At 26.9% G+C, this 20,256-nt stretch overlaps 1 protein-coding gene across 2 annotated transcripts in view; it reads right to left on the reverse strand.

The window, feature by feature from the left end:
* Positions 1–4,674: 4,674 nt before the first annotated feature.
* Positions 4,675–20,256, reverse strand: part of LOC107457041 (uncharacterized) — an 83,089-nt gene continuing 67,507 nt past the window's right edge. For both annotated transcript variants that reach the window (XM_016075081.4, XM_016075089.4), the window contains 9 exons: positions 19,195–19,407; positions 17,833–17,994; positions 16,393–16,610; positions 13,300–13,423; positions 12,040–12,123; positions 9,398–9,522; positions 7,973–8,081; positions 7,141–7,313; positions 4,675–5,696 (listed from right to left, as the gene is read on the reverse strand). In XM_016075081.4, coding sequence (XP_015930567.1) covers positions 5,531–5,696; positions 7,141–7,313; positions 7,973–8,081; positions 9,398–9,522; positions 12,040–12,123; positions 13,300–13,423; positions 16,393–16,610; positions 17,833–17,994; positions 19,195–19,407 — 1,374 coding nt within the window. In that variant the 3' untranslated portion in view covers positions 4,675–5,530. The remainder of the gene's footprint in view (positions 5,697–7,140; positions 7,314–7,972; positions 8,082–9,397; positions 9,523–12,039; positions 12,124–13,299; positions 13,424–16,392; positions 16,611–17,832; positions 17,995–19,194; positions 19,408–20,256) is intronic.

Genomic DNA, 20,256 nt, shown 5'->3' on the forward strand with positions numbered 1-20,256 from the left:
TGAAATAACACTTGGAAACTTTAACAATTTTAGATGTATATTAATATTTTGACACAAGGTTTAGAGTCTAAAAATTATTAAATAAATACTTCTGGAGTGGTGTGTTTTTTATAAGCCTTTAAGCAATTTAATTCTGTAAAATGTGTTGCAAATATTTGATTTAGAAAAAAAAAAATTTTTAGAAATCAAAAGTTTTAATTATGCATTTTTTTTAAAATTATAATAATTTTCTTCAAAATATTTCTGCATTTTTGTTTCTTAATTTTATTTTGTATTCTTTTTGTTTATAGAATAGTTAGAAACAAAATCTTTTGTTTATTCTTTTTTTACTCTTTCTACTTATAAAAATTTAAAACAAATTTGTAATTACTATTAAAATGAACAACAATGAAACTAACTTATATATTAAGGAATTACACAAGAAATAATTTCACAAGTTAGTGAAATATTTTTTATCTCTCCATCAAGTTTATATTTTAAACTATTCCACTAATGAAGATTTTTATAAAAAAGATCTATTATCATCAAAATTAAATATGAAATTCTAAAATGAAGTGGAGCTAGCGTGGATGCGTTTTATGAATGCTCACTAACAATATGCTATTTGTTGCACTTACCTTGGCTATTAAAGAACAAGAGGGAGACCCAAATCCTTCTACAGAAGAACAATTTTGAATGATTTTAAGTAGGTTTGTATCAGGGCCATGCTTTGGAGTGGGGGACCAAAATGTCAAGATTGATTGATAATATTTTCTTAACATTTTCTAAATCTTGGATATATTTTTATTATTCCTTGGTAATATAATCTATACGATAAAAATTCATCATTTACAAAACTTATTAAACATATATTTAAAATATCTACTTGTAAATAGTAAAGACTTGCTCTGTCAAGAATAATTTATTTTTGAAAAAAAAAATTTTTTTTTTTTCAATCTAAATTCTTTTACTTTTTATTCAACAAGTTGGTTCTCTATTTTTGGAATTCATTAATGTTTTTAGTTTGATATAAAAAATAACTGACTTTATTTATTCAGTAATTAGTTTGCAATAATTAAATAATAATAATCTTTTTATTATTAGTGCTATTAAGAATTTCAGTGGCACTATTATTGTTAAATAATATTAAGTATTATTTACACATTTCTTCATATTTTTGATCGTTAAAACAATTTTTAAAAAAACCGATTGAAATAAATAATAAGTCTAATGTTTAATATATACTAAAGTAAATCATGAATTTTATTACCCATGATATAATTAGGCCTTAATGTTTCGCCCAGGCAGCTAAAATCCTAATCACACCCATGGTTGGCATATCTGGATTTCAGGAAACAAGATCTGTTGGCCAATGCAAGAGGATCTAACCAAAATAAGTTTCAGGCATTACATGCGCAAAAACATTAAGAGGGTTAGTTAGTAACTAAGTCAACTATATTACTAGGAAGCTCTTCATTCAAGATTTGGCAGCTTTTATCCATATTCTTTGATTAATTTGTAGTTCAATAGCAACAAGAATGTGAACAGAAATTTGCATTTTATTATTAGACTAGTAGGCTAAGCCCCCTGTTCGCTGCGGCTCACCAACCCCGATTATTGCTTTGCAATATTGCTTCACAATAATTGTCTTTTCTTGGCAGAAAACAATTTTTCTATTTAAGTTAAAATTATTAACTTAACATATATGTACTAAAAGGAATTCTGTTTACTTACTCTTGTGCCTCTACTTCCCACGTCTAAATATTATTCTCGAATATTACTTTACCCAAATATTAGATCTTTTGGTGAACGGAAGTGATTTTTCGAAGTAATCATTTTTTAAAATAACATTTATATTCTTATAGCATTGTCTTGTTCAAACAAATTTGATGAGTTCACAACCATAATTTAATACTCTCGCTAATAGTAGCAGTACTGGAAAATAAGTTTAAATTAGGGATACAAAAATATTTAAAGAAAAACAATACCTTTACGACTATTGTTAATTTTTTGCTGATGACAACCAAAACAATATGGAAATGAATGATGGAAAACTGGATCCTACCACGTGATTTTCCGGCCAATAAAAATGCCCCGACTACAATAGAAAACGGAGTCAGACTTCTATGATTTTATGTTATATAAAGATATTACGGATTTAAGTTTTGGTCATATTTTTTAATAATCAGAAAATAAGATTTTGTCTCCAATGCTCTAATGTTTATGGAATATTTATTACACTTTACTCTTTTTGTATTTAAAATTTTTTTTTCAAGTGCTGTAGTTGCTAATAACCAATGTCAATAGGTTTTCTGGATCAACCTGTTTTGTTGTTAAAACAGAAAGTTACCATTTTCTAGTTTCTACTCCCATTCAGTTCGCAATACATCTCCGCTGTTATATCTGTAGGTATGAATATTGACAGATTGCATCAGAAGGAGAAAGTACTTCTAAATTGAATATATTAACTTTTTGCCCTGCTACTGTTAAAAGATTCTAGTTTGATCAAGATGAGGTTGTCTTTTTGCCCCATACTTAGCCAAGTTGACTAGGTAAAAATCATATAAATAAAAAAGTTAACAAATGTTCGAGAGAAATCATTGATTTTGAAAAAGAGCAAAGTGGCCTTGTGGTAGAGATACCTTGAATATGGCCTACAATATGTGTGTAAAGCCAGTTATGATTTTTTGCTCTAAAGCACTTATAACATATAGTAAAACACAAGTGATAGCTTTGAAGATTGCTTAAACCTAAGTTTTAATTGTAGGAACTGTTTAAAACTTCCCCAATCAATGCTATGCTGTTGTTTACGAGAAATATGCCTATTGAAATACCGTAATTTCGTTGAGATATGTCGCAGAGTTTGTGATTTAAAACATTACCTTTTGGTATGTGCGGGGTATCTAATGAGGCAGCCTACCCAATGGTGTAGTTTTGGGGGACAAAACCCCCTGCGAAATTAAACATGACTTGATTAATGAACTATTGTGTGGTAAGTAGGTTGTAGAGATAAAAAAGTATTAACTGTTAATTTTTTGTAATTGTCGATAAGGAGATAATCAATAACCCCTCAAACATGCAATTTCCATCAAAAAATTACTGGTGAATATATAACATGAGACAAAAAACTGAGTTTTTCATAAAGTAGTGTAAATTAATAAACAATTCAATATCCCGGATGATCCTTTAATCCCCTAGGAAAAGGGTAGAACTGATCTTACCTAAGTGATACAGAAGAAATTCCTGATACAGTTTTGAAAAGCAGTTTCTATGGAAATAATAAATACCAGTTATCAAAAGCCTAAATGTTTATACTGGTGGCTCGCGTTATGATCAGAATGAAAATGCAAGTGCTGGGATATTTTTAGAACTGTTTTCATTTTATAACTTTCATCCAACTTGGGACCAAATTGAACTTCCTTTAAATGTGAAGTGGAAGAAATAAGAACGACGACTGCTCAACAATTATTGCCAAGTGTGAAGTGATTTTGAGAGTGTCGATATACTTTCTGATTGCATCTCAGCAATCCAAGCATTGACAACTCTGTATTTTTAAAACTCTGGTTTTGTCCTTAAGAAATAATATTGTATTACAATGGATACCCTCTCACTGTGATATCTAGGGAAATGCGATGGCTGATCTTCCAACTAAAAAAGACGGTATTTTACAGTGCTCACAGAGGAATTTTCTATTCTCCTATAAACAAAGTAATTAAATATAGTGTAAATAAAACCTGTGAAACTAATTTAAATAAATTGGTGAAAAGGCTTGAAGGGAGACCCAGAATAAGATCTCAGATCACAGGAGAGGCGTGCGTTTAGAGTGGAAACTGGACACAACTGTCTTGTCAAACACCTCCATAGACTTAAAGTTTGTCTCTCTATGTTTTAAGTAAGGATACCGTAATAAATGGCAAGCACTGGAGGTTTGCCATGCTGTTTCAGGAAACATTGATGATAAGTAGGAGGACTAGTAAGCAGTTACAAGCACTGCAAAATGACTAACTTTTTGTTAATGTTTATACTTCTGTTTTTTTATATTTCTTTTATTGTTATCATGATGTTTGTTTGTTCTCTTCACTAATTTTTTGTTTTGTTTCAATGTTGTTGTTGCTCCTTATGTGTTCAAGTGCTGCTGTTAGAAAAGAAATTACTGACCCCTTAATTTTTTATAATATTTTTCAATTTTCTCAAAATTTCTTAATACTTAACATTATTACTTGTTCAATCTAATGCATTATAAACACTAATTGTTAATGTTCATAACATTTAGTATATTGCTTAATTAGTTATTTTATTTAAAGGGAATGCAATGTACATAATTAAAAATACATATTTTATTTTGTTTCTCAATATAACTGTAGAAAAATAACTTTACAATTTCAAAAAAAATCTGCTGTAGGTTTACTTTTTTATGAAATACATAATTTTTAATTCTAAAATTTTTCAGATTTTTTTTTTTAAATTTCAGATATTTTTGTTTATTAAGTGAAGATACTTTGAATTAAAATAATTGTTTTAGATGTAACTTTTAAATAAAAAACTTGCATTTATTATGAGCATAAAAAAGTTTCTGTTTCTCCCTAATCATAAATCAATTCAACCAAATCAAAAAAAAAATTTTAAAGCATCTTAAAATAAATTAACAACATTTATAAAAAGAAAATTAGACAAATTAAATAACATTGGAATAAGTAGTCTTAAATAATTCAACCCTTTAATCAATAATCAATTTACACAAAGATATTTCATTGATTGATCAATACAAAAATAAGAACTCCTTCTTGCTCAATCACTATGCCTGTAAATTGGCACAATCTCATTAAGCATTCATTTATTTTAAAATAAGGCAATTTCAATAGTCTCGAAAGCAAATTATTTAGCATCACAATTATATCTAAAATAGAAGTTTGCTACCACAACAGCATATATTGCACACATCTCTCCAAAATTAAAAAATAGGGATGTTGGCGATTCTTTACTGGCAGATGAAATTGTGGTGTAAAAAAAACTTTCCTTCTGATGTTCTCCTCACTTGATCTTTTTATATCTTGTTTTTAAAAAAATAAGACACATTAAGTTCAAAATAATGATCCATGCAAAACTTTTGATGGTCTTGCAACGTGATAAATATATATTTTCATCGAATACATAAGTCAATGCAGTTTTTGAAAAATATGTTAGGTCGGTTTCTTCCAGTGATGTATGAGAGAATTATGGCAAGGTTATGTTGGAAGTTCATAAGCTGTTCTTTCAAATACACCAGGCATCATTAAGATTATTAGAAACGTTTTACAAAGGAAATTTAAAAACTCTCCTTTGCGATATTTTGTATTTCAATAACTTAGATGTGAAGAAAACAAATGCAGGAATGGATAACATCATATGATCACAACAATCACAATTGAAAAAAATAAATCCAAGTAGTTTGTAGATGAAAAACCATAGTTGAATTTCGGAATGTTTCCATTTCAGTTACTTGTAAGCCAACAAAGGCCCAAGATACGTGTTAGTAAAAGAGAGATCGATAATTTTTGTTTAAAGTTAATACTTAAGCTTGACTGCTGTCTTCGTTTGGTGAGTCATCAGCCAATGACATAGTTGGGCTTCCATCATCTCCCATGCCGAGAGTCACCGACCCACGTTTTGAATTCATAGAACCAATACGTGATGAAATAGAAGATGAACTTGAACCAGCTGATCCACTTCCACCTCGCCTGTGTAAAAGTTTAAATTAATTGAAAAAATTAAATTTAATGTACTTTTTGATTTGCACTGAACATCATTTCAGTAATAAATAACTAGAAGCAATAATAAAAAATATATATATTGTTTCAATTTTTTTTCTCTTCAATTTTTGTCAACACAAAAAAATACCATCAAATTATATGCATATGAACATGAATACTTAATATAATTGTTATCAGGATCTAGACATTTCATACACATTTGCAGATTCTTTGAAACCTTCTGTTGTGTTTGTAAAGAAAATAACTTCTAATAGGCTTTTATTTACATTGTTTTGAAAGCTTGGATCCGTATACCTGACAAGTAAAAAGCTACTTATTTTCACCATAAACATCAATACATTTTGATGGGCTTAAATGCTTTTAAACTTTTTGTTGTTGTAGACTACGGATGAATCAGGCCTGATTTTCATTACCAGTATATTACCACGGCCCAATTAACAAATTTCAATACCATACTTGATAATCAATTTATCAACCAGTACCAGACAATCTTGTTGGATATCAATGCTTTATGCTTAAGCACATTCATATCAAATTTCATAGTGTCTTATTCATTGAAACTGGAATTGCTTGTAATGATAGATTACACTACTGTGCAAAATTTTAATACTGGTTAAGTTAAGAAATAGAATTACAAATTTAGAACACATTAAAAACAATATAAATTATTGTAAGGTATGCAAATTTGTGCAACATTTTAAAAATGTAATTTTGCATTACAAAATTTGAATGTAATCGGTTGAATACTTTTTGAGTAGTGAAATTTTGAAAATGGCACATATTTAAAATTTGATTTCCCTAGAACTATTAGGCTGATTTCATCTTACAGTTAAAAAGAATTTTATTATTATCAAATAAAAAATAAATAAATAATCATTAAAAATTATTTATTTGAATAGAATTATCTTTGGACAAGTAAATACTTTTTATTTTTTGATTTGTGAGCAAAATGGTTTTGTTTCATTGACATATTCCTTGAGATATGGCGAAATACACAAAAAGCAAAATTATCATTAAGGGGTTACATTTTACTACTTCTTAACTACATGGATCATATTTTCCAGCTTGCAGCTATACTTGTATTTTGAAAATCAGGAATCCAAATCCGGAGGAAAAAAGCAATATTCAGAGAACACAATATGAAAAGAAAATTAAATTCTAGAGTTATTTTCTAAAGCACCAGATAGACCTACTATTTATGTGTACTAATTAATGAAAAAATCATTTAAAAAGTTTTAATTTGAGAAAAAGGTAAAGCTTGTCAACTGCCATTGTTTCTTATTAAATAAAAGTTTATTTCTTAATAAGAGTCATTAGAGTTAGTACTTGATTGCCCTTAATATGTTAAAATTGCTGTGATTTTGACGATCTGAAAATCTGATCGATTTTTGAAGGAATTGAAATTGTTTACCTCATTTTGTTCTTCAAATTTGTTACTTCTCTCTGAAGATTTTCACAAACTTCGTGCAAATCTTCAAGTTCTCTTTGTACTTTTCTTTTTGTAGCTTTTTCTTTAGAGCATTCTTCTTCTGATTCATCCAATTGTCTTTTCAAGTTTTTCATTCTGTTGTTCGTTTTCTCCAGCTATGTATAAAAAAATTAAAAATAACTTTCTCACATTTAGTTAAATAAAAATAAACAGTGCTAAGTTTAAAGTAAATTCTTTAATTTGCTGACTTATTTGATTATATGATGAGAGATCATTTTAATAATTGACTCATTTTACGATAATTGAAATTTTGATTAGATGTATGTTTTTTAACTCATGTATTATTTGTTTTTAATGTTTCAAATAAAAAAAATAAATATAAAAATGTAATAGTCTATTAATATACTATTACATTTGAACTTTAAATTTATAACACATTAAACTGTAAATTTATATAAATAACTTAAACATGTGATTAAAAAAATTTCATAATTTCAACAATTTTTACTATACCAGAAAGAATTATTTCATCAAAAATCAATGGCAGAAAACCTTTTAAAAATCGCATTATTTATGAAATTATTTTCTTTAAAAAATATACTCATTATTATACTAATAAGATGATAAAAATTACTATATACCATTTAAATGAAATTATAAACAAAGGAAACAATGATTAAATAATAAAAAATGTAGAAGTATTGGATGCAACTTCTTTTATGAATAATAGTTTGAGCACTGAATTAAAATATAGATTTTTCTCCTTCAAAAAGTGTTATTTACAACCAGTCTAGACCTTTAGATTAAATATTACCTGTTCTTTATATTGATCAGCATGTCTACGCTCATCATCTAATTGCAGCAACAGCTCCTTTATTCGTTTCTCAAGTTTACGACTAGACTTGGCAAGTATTTGTTTTTCCCTTTAAAGAATTAGAATGATAAGTGAAAATAATATTTTATGTACAAAACTACATATGAATGGGATAAAGTTTTTTAAGGAAAAGAAATCTACATTCACCAAATAAATAAATAAGAATTATTGAAACAATTTAAAACAATAAAAATTTCAAATGAAAAATTCAACTAAAGTTGAACAAAATGCAATAAGAGACACATGCCAATAACATCTCAAAAGAAAGAAGAAAATGTGTTTATACAATTTTGCATATTATTTTCAAACGTAATTTAAAAATAATGTTGTCTATAAATAATAATGGTTAATATTTTGAAAATAATACTGTCAACACATGCATGTTTCGAAACAATTGGTCAACACGTTATTTTAAAAATACTTAGATCAAATTAAGATTTTTTAGGTATGTTTTGAATTTGAAATGTTTTCCAAAGAATTTTATACTGCCTTAAAATTGTTACAGTTTGAAAAAACTGTAGTATCAAAACATTTACAACCTCCTATAATGGCCAAACACTAGCATACGTGCAAAAAATTTAACTTACAATGTAAATATTTTTAATTATTGATTGCTTAGCTACTGATATTATATTTTTGTTCTTTTTTAAAAAAATTTCTATACAATGCGTTTTTGGAAAGTAAAGATAATTCACCGATAGCGACTAAGGAAAACTTTCTGGGAGTTTGTTGACAACATAGACTATAACCTTGAAAATTCCACTTTTCCTTTGTGATTAGTCTTTAATTTTGTGAAGCCATGTTTGAGAAACTGTCGTTATAGTGTCTGCATTAATTCTGAATCCTGCCAGATGTAAAATGCATTCTGTAATACATTTTCTTCCTGCAAATCGTTGCGTTTGCAACAGATTATGAAAAAGGTATACAATTTAAAACAAATGTAATGGTTAGTTGACAAGAAGAGTTTTTTGCATAAAAATATTCGTTTTCCCACAGCGCTTTAGACCATATTACTACTAAAAAATTTCAAATGTAAAATTTTAGATTATTCGTCAAACAGCCCTTTCAAGCAACTTTCATTTTTTCCTTTACCTGAAAAAACAACTTGCACAGACACTTTCCTGAAAATGATGAAATCTTAACCGAAATTGAAATGCCGTTCCGACAATGAGCGGGTGGCAACTATGTTAAAAAATGAGGAGTGTACCAGTAAGTAATTGGTAATGTTCATTTAATCAATTACAATTTTTTCAAGTGAGTATGCAGCATTGTATCTTTACTTTTCAAAAATGCCTGGTGCATTATATTTATATTAGATGTTTAACAACTAATACATATTGGACAAGAATTCTTTATTTAGTATACCTTGTTTCTTCTTCGAACTGTTCTTCTAATTGTGCAAGCTTAGATTCCAAAGATGTTATAGCAGTTTTAGATTTAGCCCTGACAGAACTTTCAACTTCCTGTAGTTTTAGTTTTAACTCCTTATTCTAAAAAAAAAATTATAACTGTCTTCATATTACATAGATAATACACTAATTTATAAAACTTACAAATATTAAAAAAAAATTGTATATAAAAAATCTGTTCATACAGCCCAGAGATGTAATAAATCGAAATTTATTGCATTTATTTGGGATATGTATTTTTTATGTAATCTTGAAAAATTAATTTCATTGGTTTTGTTTATGCCAGAATTATTAACTTTTTACCTCAGTGGGAGGGGGGGGGTAGCACTAATTCACACTTTTTGAATCAATCAATCTGATTTAAAAAAATAAATTGCGATATTGCTTCAGAGATAGAATATTTGTTCTTGTATCTGATGTAATTTATTATTTCTTTGTATCCAAATGAACTGGTTTTAGTAATTTCAATTTATTTTGTAATTGCTTAAGCTTCTACAGCCTAATTGTTAACTAGATAGCACCACTATATTCTTATAATTAAAATTATGTAAAATAATTTTTTTATAATTATTTTACTTGCTATATTTTGTTTATTTACTTACGTCAAAACGGCATTATTTTAACAATATTTAAGATATTTTTTTTCTATCTATTACATCTCTGGACTATTTTTCAAATATCACTGGAATTAAAAATTTAAAAAAAGTTTTCAAGAGTAAAGATATTCATTCTCTTTGATGGTCTGAGTCTTTGGTGATCTTAAAGAAGTTGGCCCACTTAGAAACAGAAATCCTCTTTGAAGAAAAAGGAAAAAATATGAATTCTGCCTGTAAAACAGATATTGTACCCTGTTGATTGTCCTGTATCAGTGTTGGAATCAAATTGGATCCAGTGTATATTTAAACCCTTTTAATACAGAATTTATGTGGTCTCAAGGCCTTTTATCGCATTTGACTATAAAAGTTGATAATATATATTCTTAAGCAAAACTTTAAGAGTTTGCGGGAAAAAATGGCAAGATTAACAATTCATTGAATTTGAATGTATAATGTGTTCAGCTGTTAAACTTTACTGTTTTCTTATAACTAAACATAAATCAATACTATTTATTAAAAAACCTTCTAAACTTATAGATTCTAATTACTAGAAAATTTGTTTTTGTTTTAATGGCAAAATGTTAAAAAGTTAATGTAAGTTTTTTTCTTTTTAGTTTAATTCAGTATAATAATTTTTTTATTTTGGATTAAACACTAGAGTCTTATTTTAGGATTGTCATATTGTTATGTTTAAACGCATGTATCATATTATTTATAAAGTGAATTGTTAAGTTTTTCTAGTTAACAAATTTTATTCAAACCTGGATTAGCTTAAACCCCATCTTTTTACACTTACTAACTGTTGGTTAATTTTTAAGAATCAAGTTAATCAAGAATATTTTGAAAGGAAACAATACAGAGGAACATTAAGTAACATAACAGGAAAAATAATTAATATATCACAATGAGTTGAAATTTTCCATTTTCTCTTAATGTTTACGAATGAGCAACTAAAAAAAAATTTAACTCTAATTAGACAAGCAGATTGTCTTGGTCTCTTACTTACTCTGGTTACAGATTAGTACAACTGTATACTTAATTTTTAAAAAACGTTTTTTAAATTAAAAAAATTTAACTCTAATTAGACAAGCAGATTGTCTTGGTCTCTTACTCTGGTTACAGATTAGTACAACTGTATACTTAATTTTTAAAAAACGTTTTTTATCTTACTTAAATAATCTAAAAGAAATTTAAATGATAATAAATTATTTAAAAAATATTTTTTTAACTCTAACATTTAAAAAAAAACATAAGTTAAATAATAAATAAACATAAACACAATTTAAAAATACTAACTGTGTTATTGACGTCTTGTTTACATCTAAACAAATTCTATTATTCCATTTCTGCATACAATATCTCCCCTTTTGATTAAAATATGGACTTTTATTATTAAAAATCCAGTTGAATAAAAATTTCAATTTTTAAACTGTCAACATTTTAATATCATATACATAAAATTCTTAGTCATTCTAAAGTTATATTATTTTATTAATTAAATGCATCTTAAGAAATAAAATCTTTTCTTTTGTCACTTCCGTGTTATGATTAAAATTATACTGCTCGATACAAATCAACTCATAATTAGAATATGACATTGTAAAAATAAAAGTTATCTTTGGTAAAAAACATGAAATTTATTTCTGTTGAGGAAAAACTGTAATTGCACTTATTTGACGCAGCTTTCTTCTACGTCTGCATGTTATCAGAACGTTCTGATTGGACGTTAAGTTTGACGCCAAGAAGGCTAAAATACAAGTAGCTTTGTTTCTCTGATGTTCTTTTCTATTTCTCCTGTCCCAGTGTACGTTCCAACTGTGTAACTCTCTCTGTAATGTTCTAATAAACATGTCCACTGATCTCTGAATTTCATCACAATAACACTTTCTTCAAATAAATGAAACATTAAACTTAAGTACTAATCTACTATAGCTGTAACATAATAATATCTAAAAGCTATAAAAACTGACATATGAAACAAACAATCAAAGTGTATATTTACTTGTCGTTCTAAATGTATTCTGTTATTTTCCAACATTTGTGAGGTAGTTTTTTCGGATGCAAGTTCAGCAGCTAGTTGTTCTATCTGAAATTATAATTGTGAAGTTCATGTACAAAACAAATCATGTAAAAATAAATAACACAAATTTTTTTAAAATTTTAAAATCATTCCTCAACATTCTGGAATAATTTAAGTTTTTATATCTAACATCATACAGCAGCTATATCTCTTTGTGGGCTCTTTGATTTAAACATGCAATATTTAAAATTCTGTGTCCAGTTAAAGTGAAATATTAAACAGTGTAAATTTTTAACTTTTTTAGTTCCTTAGTTCATGGAAACAAAAAAAAGAGGGGTAGGGAAGCACATGTGTTAGTAAACGAGTTTGCCTGTTGATACAAACCAACTATCTTCTTTTAAACATCTCTTCTGGTAAGAATTTCAATACAATGGGATACCTGCAAGTGACGTGTGGGTATCTCGATCCTGATTGGTTGTTGAAACTGGGCATTTGTTCACATTAGCAACTGTTCTTTCAATTCTATTTTGAGTAAGCCAAACTTGTCAAGTATGAATTTTCTTAAGTGACTCACTCTATATTCTTTCACAATATATTTCTTAATAAACACAAACAGGCAAAAAGCCATGTAGAATATAAACTAACTAATTATGTATTGAAGTTGCCAAGCACACAAAGCAAAAATATATCACGGTTATAATAAAAGACATAAAAAGTAGATAAGAAAAATAATTTTTTAACAAATTCGATGCATGATATGGTGCGGTATATTATAAATTCAAGTTAATTAACATTCAAACTTATGTGAAAAAACTTCAGCTCAAATTTAACAAGCCATTTTGCTTATAAATTAATCAGCTGGCACTGAAATTATAGGTCACATGTGTGGGTATTTTTGATCTTTTTGAAGTGCACATACCCAATTGCAATACACATTTTATCAAGTCAATAAAACTGAACGTTATAAATGAATTTTTATTTTTTCACGATTCACTAATTCAAAATATAGTGTCGTAATTTAAAATTACAAAACAGAGTTAAGAAAAGAGGAGAATTTTTTAAAGTCATTTTAAAGAAATCGTTATAAAAGAAAATAGCAAAAATAACTGTGGGAAAATCATTTCAATGAGAAAGTTGATAAACGTTGGTTTATATTTCTTTAGTTAAAATACTTTCTAAAGTATTAAATTTCAACATTCTTTTTCTTAAAACATCAAACTTTTTGTACTTCATCTGTTGTACCTGAGTTTGAGCCTTTCTTGTTTTCTCTAATAACGCCTCAGAATTTCCTTGTTCTTCTTCCATTTCTTCCTCTAACTGCTGAATTCTAGCTTCTAATCTTCTTTTTTCATCAATCAATAGAGAGCTAAAGAATCATAAAATAAATTATGCAAAATATCCCATAATTAGAATAATGCTAGAAAATAAAACTACTTGAAGTATAAATTTGCTTGGGTTATGAAAAAAAACATTTAAAGGGAGAAAAAAAAAGTTAAACAAACTTAATAAAAAATATGGATACAATAATATTTGTGATGGGTAACATGAAACGAAGTATCATGAAATTCTCAGAGTACATAACCAAATTATTCAACAAAAAAAGCACATTTTCAACACTTTTCAAGCACTCAAAAAATATTTTTAAGCACTTTAAAAAAAATATCATAATTAGAGGGTTGGAAAGTTTTTGACAATCGACTCATTATACATTGCTCTCTTAACGTGTTTGGCATCCTCAAACCTTGTGTTGCCACCAAGCCTACCTTTTTTAATCCTTTTCTTTTTACTGAGAGGTCACGCGCGTGCACTTAGAGTCTACAGTATTCACCAGATGCCCTCTGACTGGGCGGGATGGGGTTAAGCTTCGATTCTCAAACCTTGTTAACCTACAAACCCTTTGATTTTGCAGGTTGAGAAGATGAATCATTCACCATATTCTTTGAACTTTTCAGCAGAAGTTTTAAGGGTGTCCTTAACCCTGTTCCTTTAAAATGTCATATAAGACTTTAAATTTGTAAAAATAGCTTCTGATACTTTTATATGGAGTAGAGAAGTGTGTTGCAACATGCAGAAGTAACTTTGAAATATTTTAAGCAGGTATGTAACTCACAAAATAAGTTCAGGTTTAGTCCTGAAAATTAATAGCCACACCTTATAGTTAAATTTAAAATTATAAATTAGATTTTTTTTTGAAAAAAAAAACTTAATGCCTGTCATTTATACAAAAAATATATAACTACATACAATTCTGAAAGAGAAATTAAATTAATAAGTGATTGCATAAAACTTATTAGCCATAAAAATTAACCAACTAGAATATTAAGTTTGAAATAATTCATAATAACGTATCATCATATTAATGAAATAGATTTTAAACAAGGTGCGTAGACAAATTATTGACAATAGGCGGTTTTATCTTGTTTTAACCGTCATGCCAAAATAAAAAACTTTTGGCATTGTTTTTGACACTCATACAATTTTGAATAATGTAAAACGAATGGCGTTTTCATAAGCTACGACTGACTATACACTGAAATAGATTGGGGTTGACTTAATTATGAAAACGTTGAATTGGACAATGTGAACTGTGTCTTTTTGCATAATTCAAAGTGAAAATCAACATAGTAAAGGAAAAATTTCTTTTTGAAAAAGGGAAAATTAAGCACTTTTTAAAAACACCCAATGAAAAAAGCACTTTTAAGGGCTTTTAAAAAAACAAAAATAAGCACCTTTAAACACTTTTTTAAAACACTACGCACCCTGATTCTAAATCAAAAGGAGAGAAATATTACTATTAACATTCATCACTTTTTATTTTATCAACTTTTTTTACTTTTTATTTTATACAATAAGAAATATTATATCAATAAAACATATCAGAACACTTTATAATAGTTTCAGAAGACTATTTCAATGATTTAAATGTTCATAAAAAATTGTTTAAGCAAAAATTAAAATAGAGAACGAAGAAAACCAAATTTTTTTCAATGGAACTAAAACATTTGTGTCATGCACAATCTCTTAATATTTTCTAAAAACCTCTTCTTTATTTGTTTAAATCAAATTTATGGTTAATGATAGTTAGAGCCATGACTATAGAGGGTAACAAACTGAGTTATTGTCCAGTTTAACTCATGCAGCGTTATAAATAAAGCATGTCTTGTGACATAATCAAGTGCAAAAGCGCCATGACTTGAAATTTCTTTATTGGTAAACAAGACAGAAATCATTGCAAACCTAATTGTCAGTCTGAACAGGAAAAAATCCAGTGCTCAAAAACATTAGTAACGTCCAAAGACGGAACACTTTTTATTCATTTTCTAAAAGAGGGTGCATTGCTGAATAGATGAAAAACAAAACTGTTTAATTCGAGAATACTAAATAGTCAAATCACAAAATTATTTTCATGTTGCAATAATTTTCGTATCTTCAAGAAAGCACACAAATTCTTTTAAATTATACATTACATTCTTTTATGTTGTGTAAATTGATTAAATTTATATTTTTAAACGTAAACAATTTGAAATTTTCACTATAGATTCTTTTTCAAAATATGAGTATGTTATGTATCTAAAATATCGTATTTACATTAGTAAGCACACTATGTATTAAAACTTTAAATTAGTAGAGTCAGTAGCGAGATGAATATTTTAAAATTTTATTTATTATTATTATCTGAGCAGTAGGGCTGAGATTTTATAAAATGAATTTTAATGAATGCTATTGGTTTGCACCAACAAGTGAAACAGCAAAAGCTTGCTTGTCATCATAATTCATAAATTGACCAAGTAATTTTTCCATTTGAGTTGCAGTAAGTTGGGTATATAATAAAACTAAAAATAATACAGTTATATAGACGAAAATTAATTTCAAATTTTTCTTCACAAATTGTCTGTATTTTGTACATTATTTGTGATTAAAAAAAAATTATATATATATATATATATATATATATATATATATATATATATATATATATATATATATATATATATATAAGTTCTTTTACTCAATAAAAATCTTAAAACATTAGAGCCTTTATATTTGCAAGCAATTCTGATTTAAATAGGGTCAAATAATTCAGTGTAAATAACACATTTAGATAAATCTAGCATTTAGTTAATCTAGCACATTAAAATAGGATAAAGTACGCAAATTCCTCAGAGAAACAATTCTAAGTTGAATACTAACATCCTTGCACTATATAAGTCTTTAAATGCACTATATAAGGCTTTCTTTCATTCACAGAAAAAAAGAGGTCCTATGAATTTTTGCAGAAATTTTTTTTTAAACACCTCATTAGTTGGAATTGATAACAATAGTTTATTCTTTTACCCTTTAGAAGCACTGCTATTAATTTCTTCATGTAATTCATCTCTTTCAGATTCTGCACTTTTCCTTGTTCTTTCAGAGCTGGCTAAATCTTCTTGAAGTTGAATTACTTCTGTTTCTAAAGTTTTTTGTTTTTTCTCCATTTCTTTTAATTGAGTAGCCAAATCATCTCTGGAAGAACGAGACTCATCTACTTCACGCTGGTAATCTTTCATTTGACTCTAGCAAAAAAAATTAACAATAAGAAAAAGCAGATTCATAATATAGTAGGACCATTTTTATCCAAAATAAATGTTTGAGAATTATTATAAATATTTTTTTGGCTTCACAAAATTACCAATAAATTTCTATAACAGAAAACAAAAATAAACCATATATTAAGAATGAATAGAGATGTAATTGCTAGCGTCACCCTCAATTGATCACCAGAGGGAAATCAACGAAAAGGTCGTCAAAACTAACGTGGTGCAGGATGACGCAGAGAGATAAAAATGAGGCTGGTTGGACCAGTTGGCAAGAAGCAAGAGTGGCAGCAGCTGCAGTGGGAGAGTGGAGAACAAGACTGGGGGTCGTATGTGCCACTAAGCATGAAAAGAAAAGATGGTTTTTGTTTTAACTAATTAGAACTGGCCCAACTTTAAATTGAAATATTCAAATTATAGAGGAAACATTGTTATTTAATCTATTTTCATCAATAAACTATAAAAATTGAGGGTTTATAAATAATAGTTCTGTATAAAATTTTTATTTAATTTTAATATGACCATATAATAAAAGCATTTTTATAAAACAGGTTTAAAAAATCGAAGTTTTTACTTGTAAGCTTTGTAATGTTTTCTTTTTATACTATTTGCATTATGGTATCTTGCACGGATAACATAACAGGCTTTCTATTAGCAGATTTGGAAGATAAGATATTGCTAAATAAACTAAAACTACACTAGAATTAATGAAAAGATGAAAAAAATCTGAAAGTTGTAATTAACAAAAAGCAATTAACTTCACCAACAAACAAAATGTTTATTAGTGACTTACATGAAATTATCAATCCTGTAGAGTCATGCAATACAAAAATAGTTAAGAGAATTTTCATTTTAAAGTCCTCATATATAGCTGAATTGAAACAGCATATTATTGAAATTGATAATAGTAAGTGAGAATAAAAACACCTTGGAACCTTTTGATGAAAGAGGATAGAAAAATAGAGGTTCTACCATACGTAAAAATTCTGAAGTATTCGAGTTATTATAATCAAACCAATAACTTTCCAAAATTTAATAACACTCAGATGTTGTTCTTTTAAAAAATATGATAGATATAAACTACACAAGAGCAAAGCAACTAAAAACTTTTATGTATGTATTATGTACTTTTATGTATTAAGAAAAGAATCTTTGAAGTACCACTGGATACAATAAGGATGCTAGCAAAATCATTACTTACTTGCAATTTTTTAAGTTGACGTAAAGCATCTTCTTTAACTTTATTGGCTATTTCATGTTGTTGTTCTAGGTCTTTATAGTCTCCTTCAATCTTTTTTCTTGTAGCAATTGCAGCAGATCGTTGTTTTCTTTCATCATCTAACTCAGCTTCTAGATCTCGAGCCTAAATGTTATTACCACAATTAAAAATTAGCTTTCAAGATAATTTTTGTTTTTTGATAAATAATAAAACGTAATTTTATTCTATATTATTAATGTTCTTCTTTTTGAGACAAAATTTTTCTTCTGTCATTTTGTTAAGTATTTTCATTTGTCTTAAAGACTATTTTTAATATTAAAAATATATGACGCAAACTAACATTCCTATGTTAATCTATAATTTTTATACTTTTGGTGGTAATACTTCTAGTGCGCTTCAATCCTTCTCTGAAAATACAATTTAGTTTATTTTACAATAATTTTAATTGCAAGATCAAACTTAATAACTGCAGGGAAGATAGTCTAAATAATGAGATTTATGAAATAATTAAATAAATAATATATGCTAAGAAGGGAATGCTACAATATATTTAACGCCATGCATCAATTAGATAAGCAGGGGTGATTGTGAGCCCAAGTCAAAATTCTGGAAAATTTCTTGAGTTTAAAAAAAAATTAAATTTAAAAATCAGAAAAAAATTTAAACAAGTTTTTTTTTCTTTTTCTCAACATTTCTTAGTTTACTTAAAATATTTTTAAAATTTTACGAATACCTATACCATTTACACATACCTATGATGACTTGGAGAAAAAATTAAAATTTACAAATATGTCTTTCTTTCTTGAGTTTATGATTATAACAACTATTTACTGATAAAAAATGAATATTAATCATGAATATAAGCTTATAAAGTATATCTCTGTCTCTCCCTTACAAACAAATAAATTGTGTTTTTAAGTTCCACCTTTGAAAATTTGATTTCCGGAAACTTCCGTGATCAATGATTTTTTGAAAAGTCTGGACCTTCGATCTCCGGAAACTTCCGGATCACTGTTAGTAAAAAGTCCGGAAATCTGGATTTTTTCTAGAGCACAATTAGCCCTGGATAAGAAAATTTTTTTAAACAGATGTTTCTATATAGCTCAGGATGTCATTTTAAGAATAAAAATAATTTTGAAAAAGTTCTTAACATTTTAATACAGACTATATGAATACATAAGAAATTTGTTCAATGAGATTTTCCCATTCATTAAAAAATACAAAACTTTAAAAATATAAAATAAATGAGATCATTTTATATCATTGTATAAAAATATCTGTTATACATATACAAAAAATAGGTTCTTGATAAAATTTAAGTAAGATAGAAAAAAATGTTTATACCTGTTTAATTAAAGACTTTCTCTTTTCTTCATTTTGTTCATCTCTTGCTTGCAAATCTCGCTCAAGTTGTGCTTTTAAAGCTTGCATATTTACTTCTAACCTCAATTTTGAATCCTCAGTTAATTGCAACTCATCTTCTAGTTCTTCAATTTGATGCTTTTGTTCTTCCAATTGATTTTCTAATATTCGTTTTGCTTTTTCCAGTTCATGTACCTGAAAAAAAATCAAAATAAATAAATCTTTTCAAGCTAATTTTATGGGAACAAGAGCATAAGAGAGCCAAGTTTGTTCATTCAGAATTTCTTTAAAAAATACAAATAAATAAAATGAAAGTATTTGAATTGCTACTTAACAATTGCTTAATAAGTAATTCTACCAAGAAAAAGTTTTGAAAACCGTGAAACTAATTACTTTTTTAAATACATATTTTTATATTTTCTTTTTATTAGAATGAACATTTTGCATTTGCATTTTCTGCACAAGCTTTTGGATATCTAATTCTTTTCATATCAAAATATTTATAAGAAATTACATTTTTCCATTTATTTGAGTTTTTCCATTTGTTTGTTTCAAACAAATGGAAAAATGAATTTTCCATTTATTTGAATATAAGATCAAACAGTAAAAGTGTATCATGAAACAATACAAAATTGGTTTAAACTGAAATTATGCTATTTTTTCAATAAATATGAAATTATTAATAATTCATAATATTTTAAAAAATTACTTTATTTCAGGCTTGTTTAATTTTTCGGATGATTAAAGCTTTATTTAGAATATTTTGTTGAGTTTTCTATCCAATTCGAAAAAAGATTTTAAAATAATATTATACATTATGGTTTTCAGACTAGTTTCTTTTTTTTTCCCTTTAGTAACTTTTAAAATTTTTATTTTGAATGATTTATTTACTGTTTAACATAAGTTTCCATTTTAAATTTTAAGATTCTTTTAAATGACAAGACAACAAATCTCTATTTTACCCAGGTTTAAAACTTTGGGGAACTGAAAATTGTCATCAAAAGTATAACTCAAATCAATTTCATAATTTTTTTTTTTTAAATT

This window comes from Parasteatoda tepidariorum, chromosome 8, assembly GCF_982258835.1.
Source record: "Parasteatoda tepidariorum strain Cologne lab strain chromosome 8, Ptep-v5.0, whole genome shotgun sequence".
In the NCBI taxonomy this organism is placed as follows: Eukaryota; Metazoa; Arthropoda; class Arachnida; order Araneae; family Theridiidae; genus Parasteatoda; species Parasteatoda tepidariorum.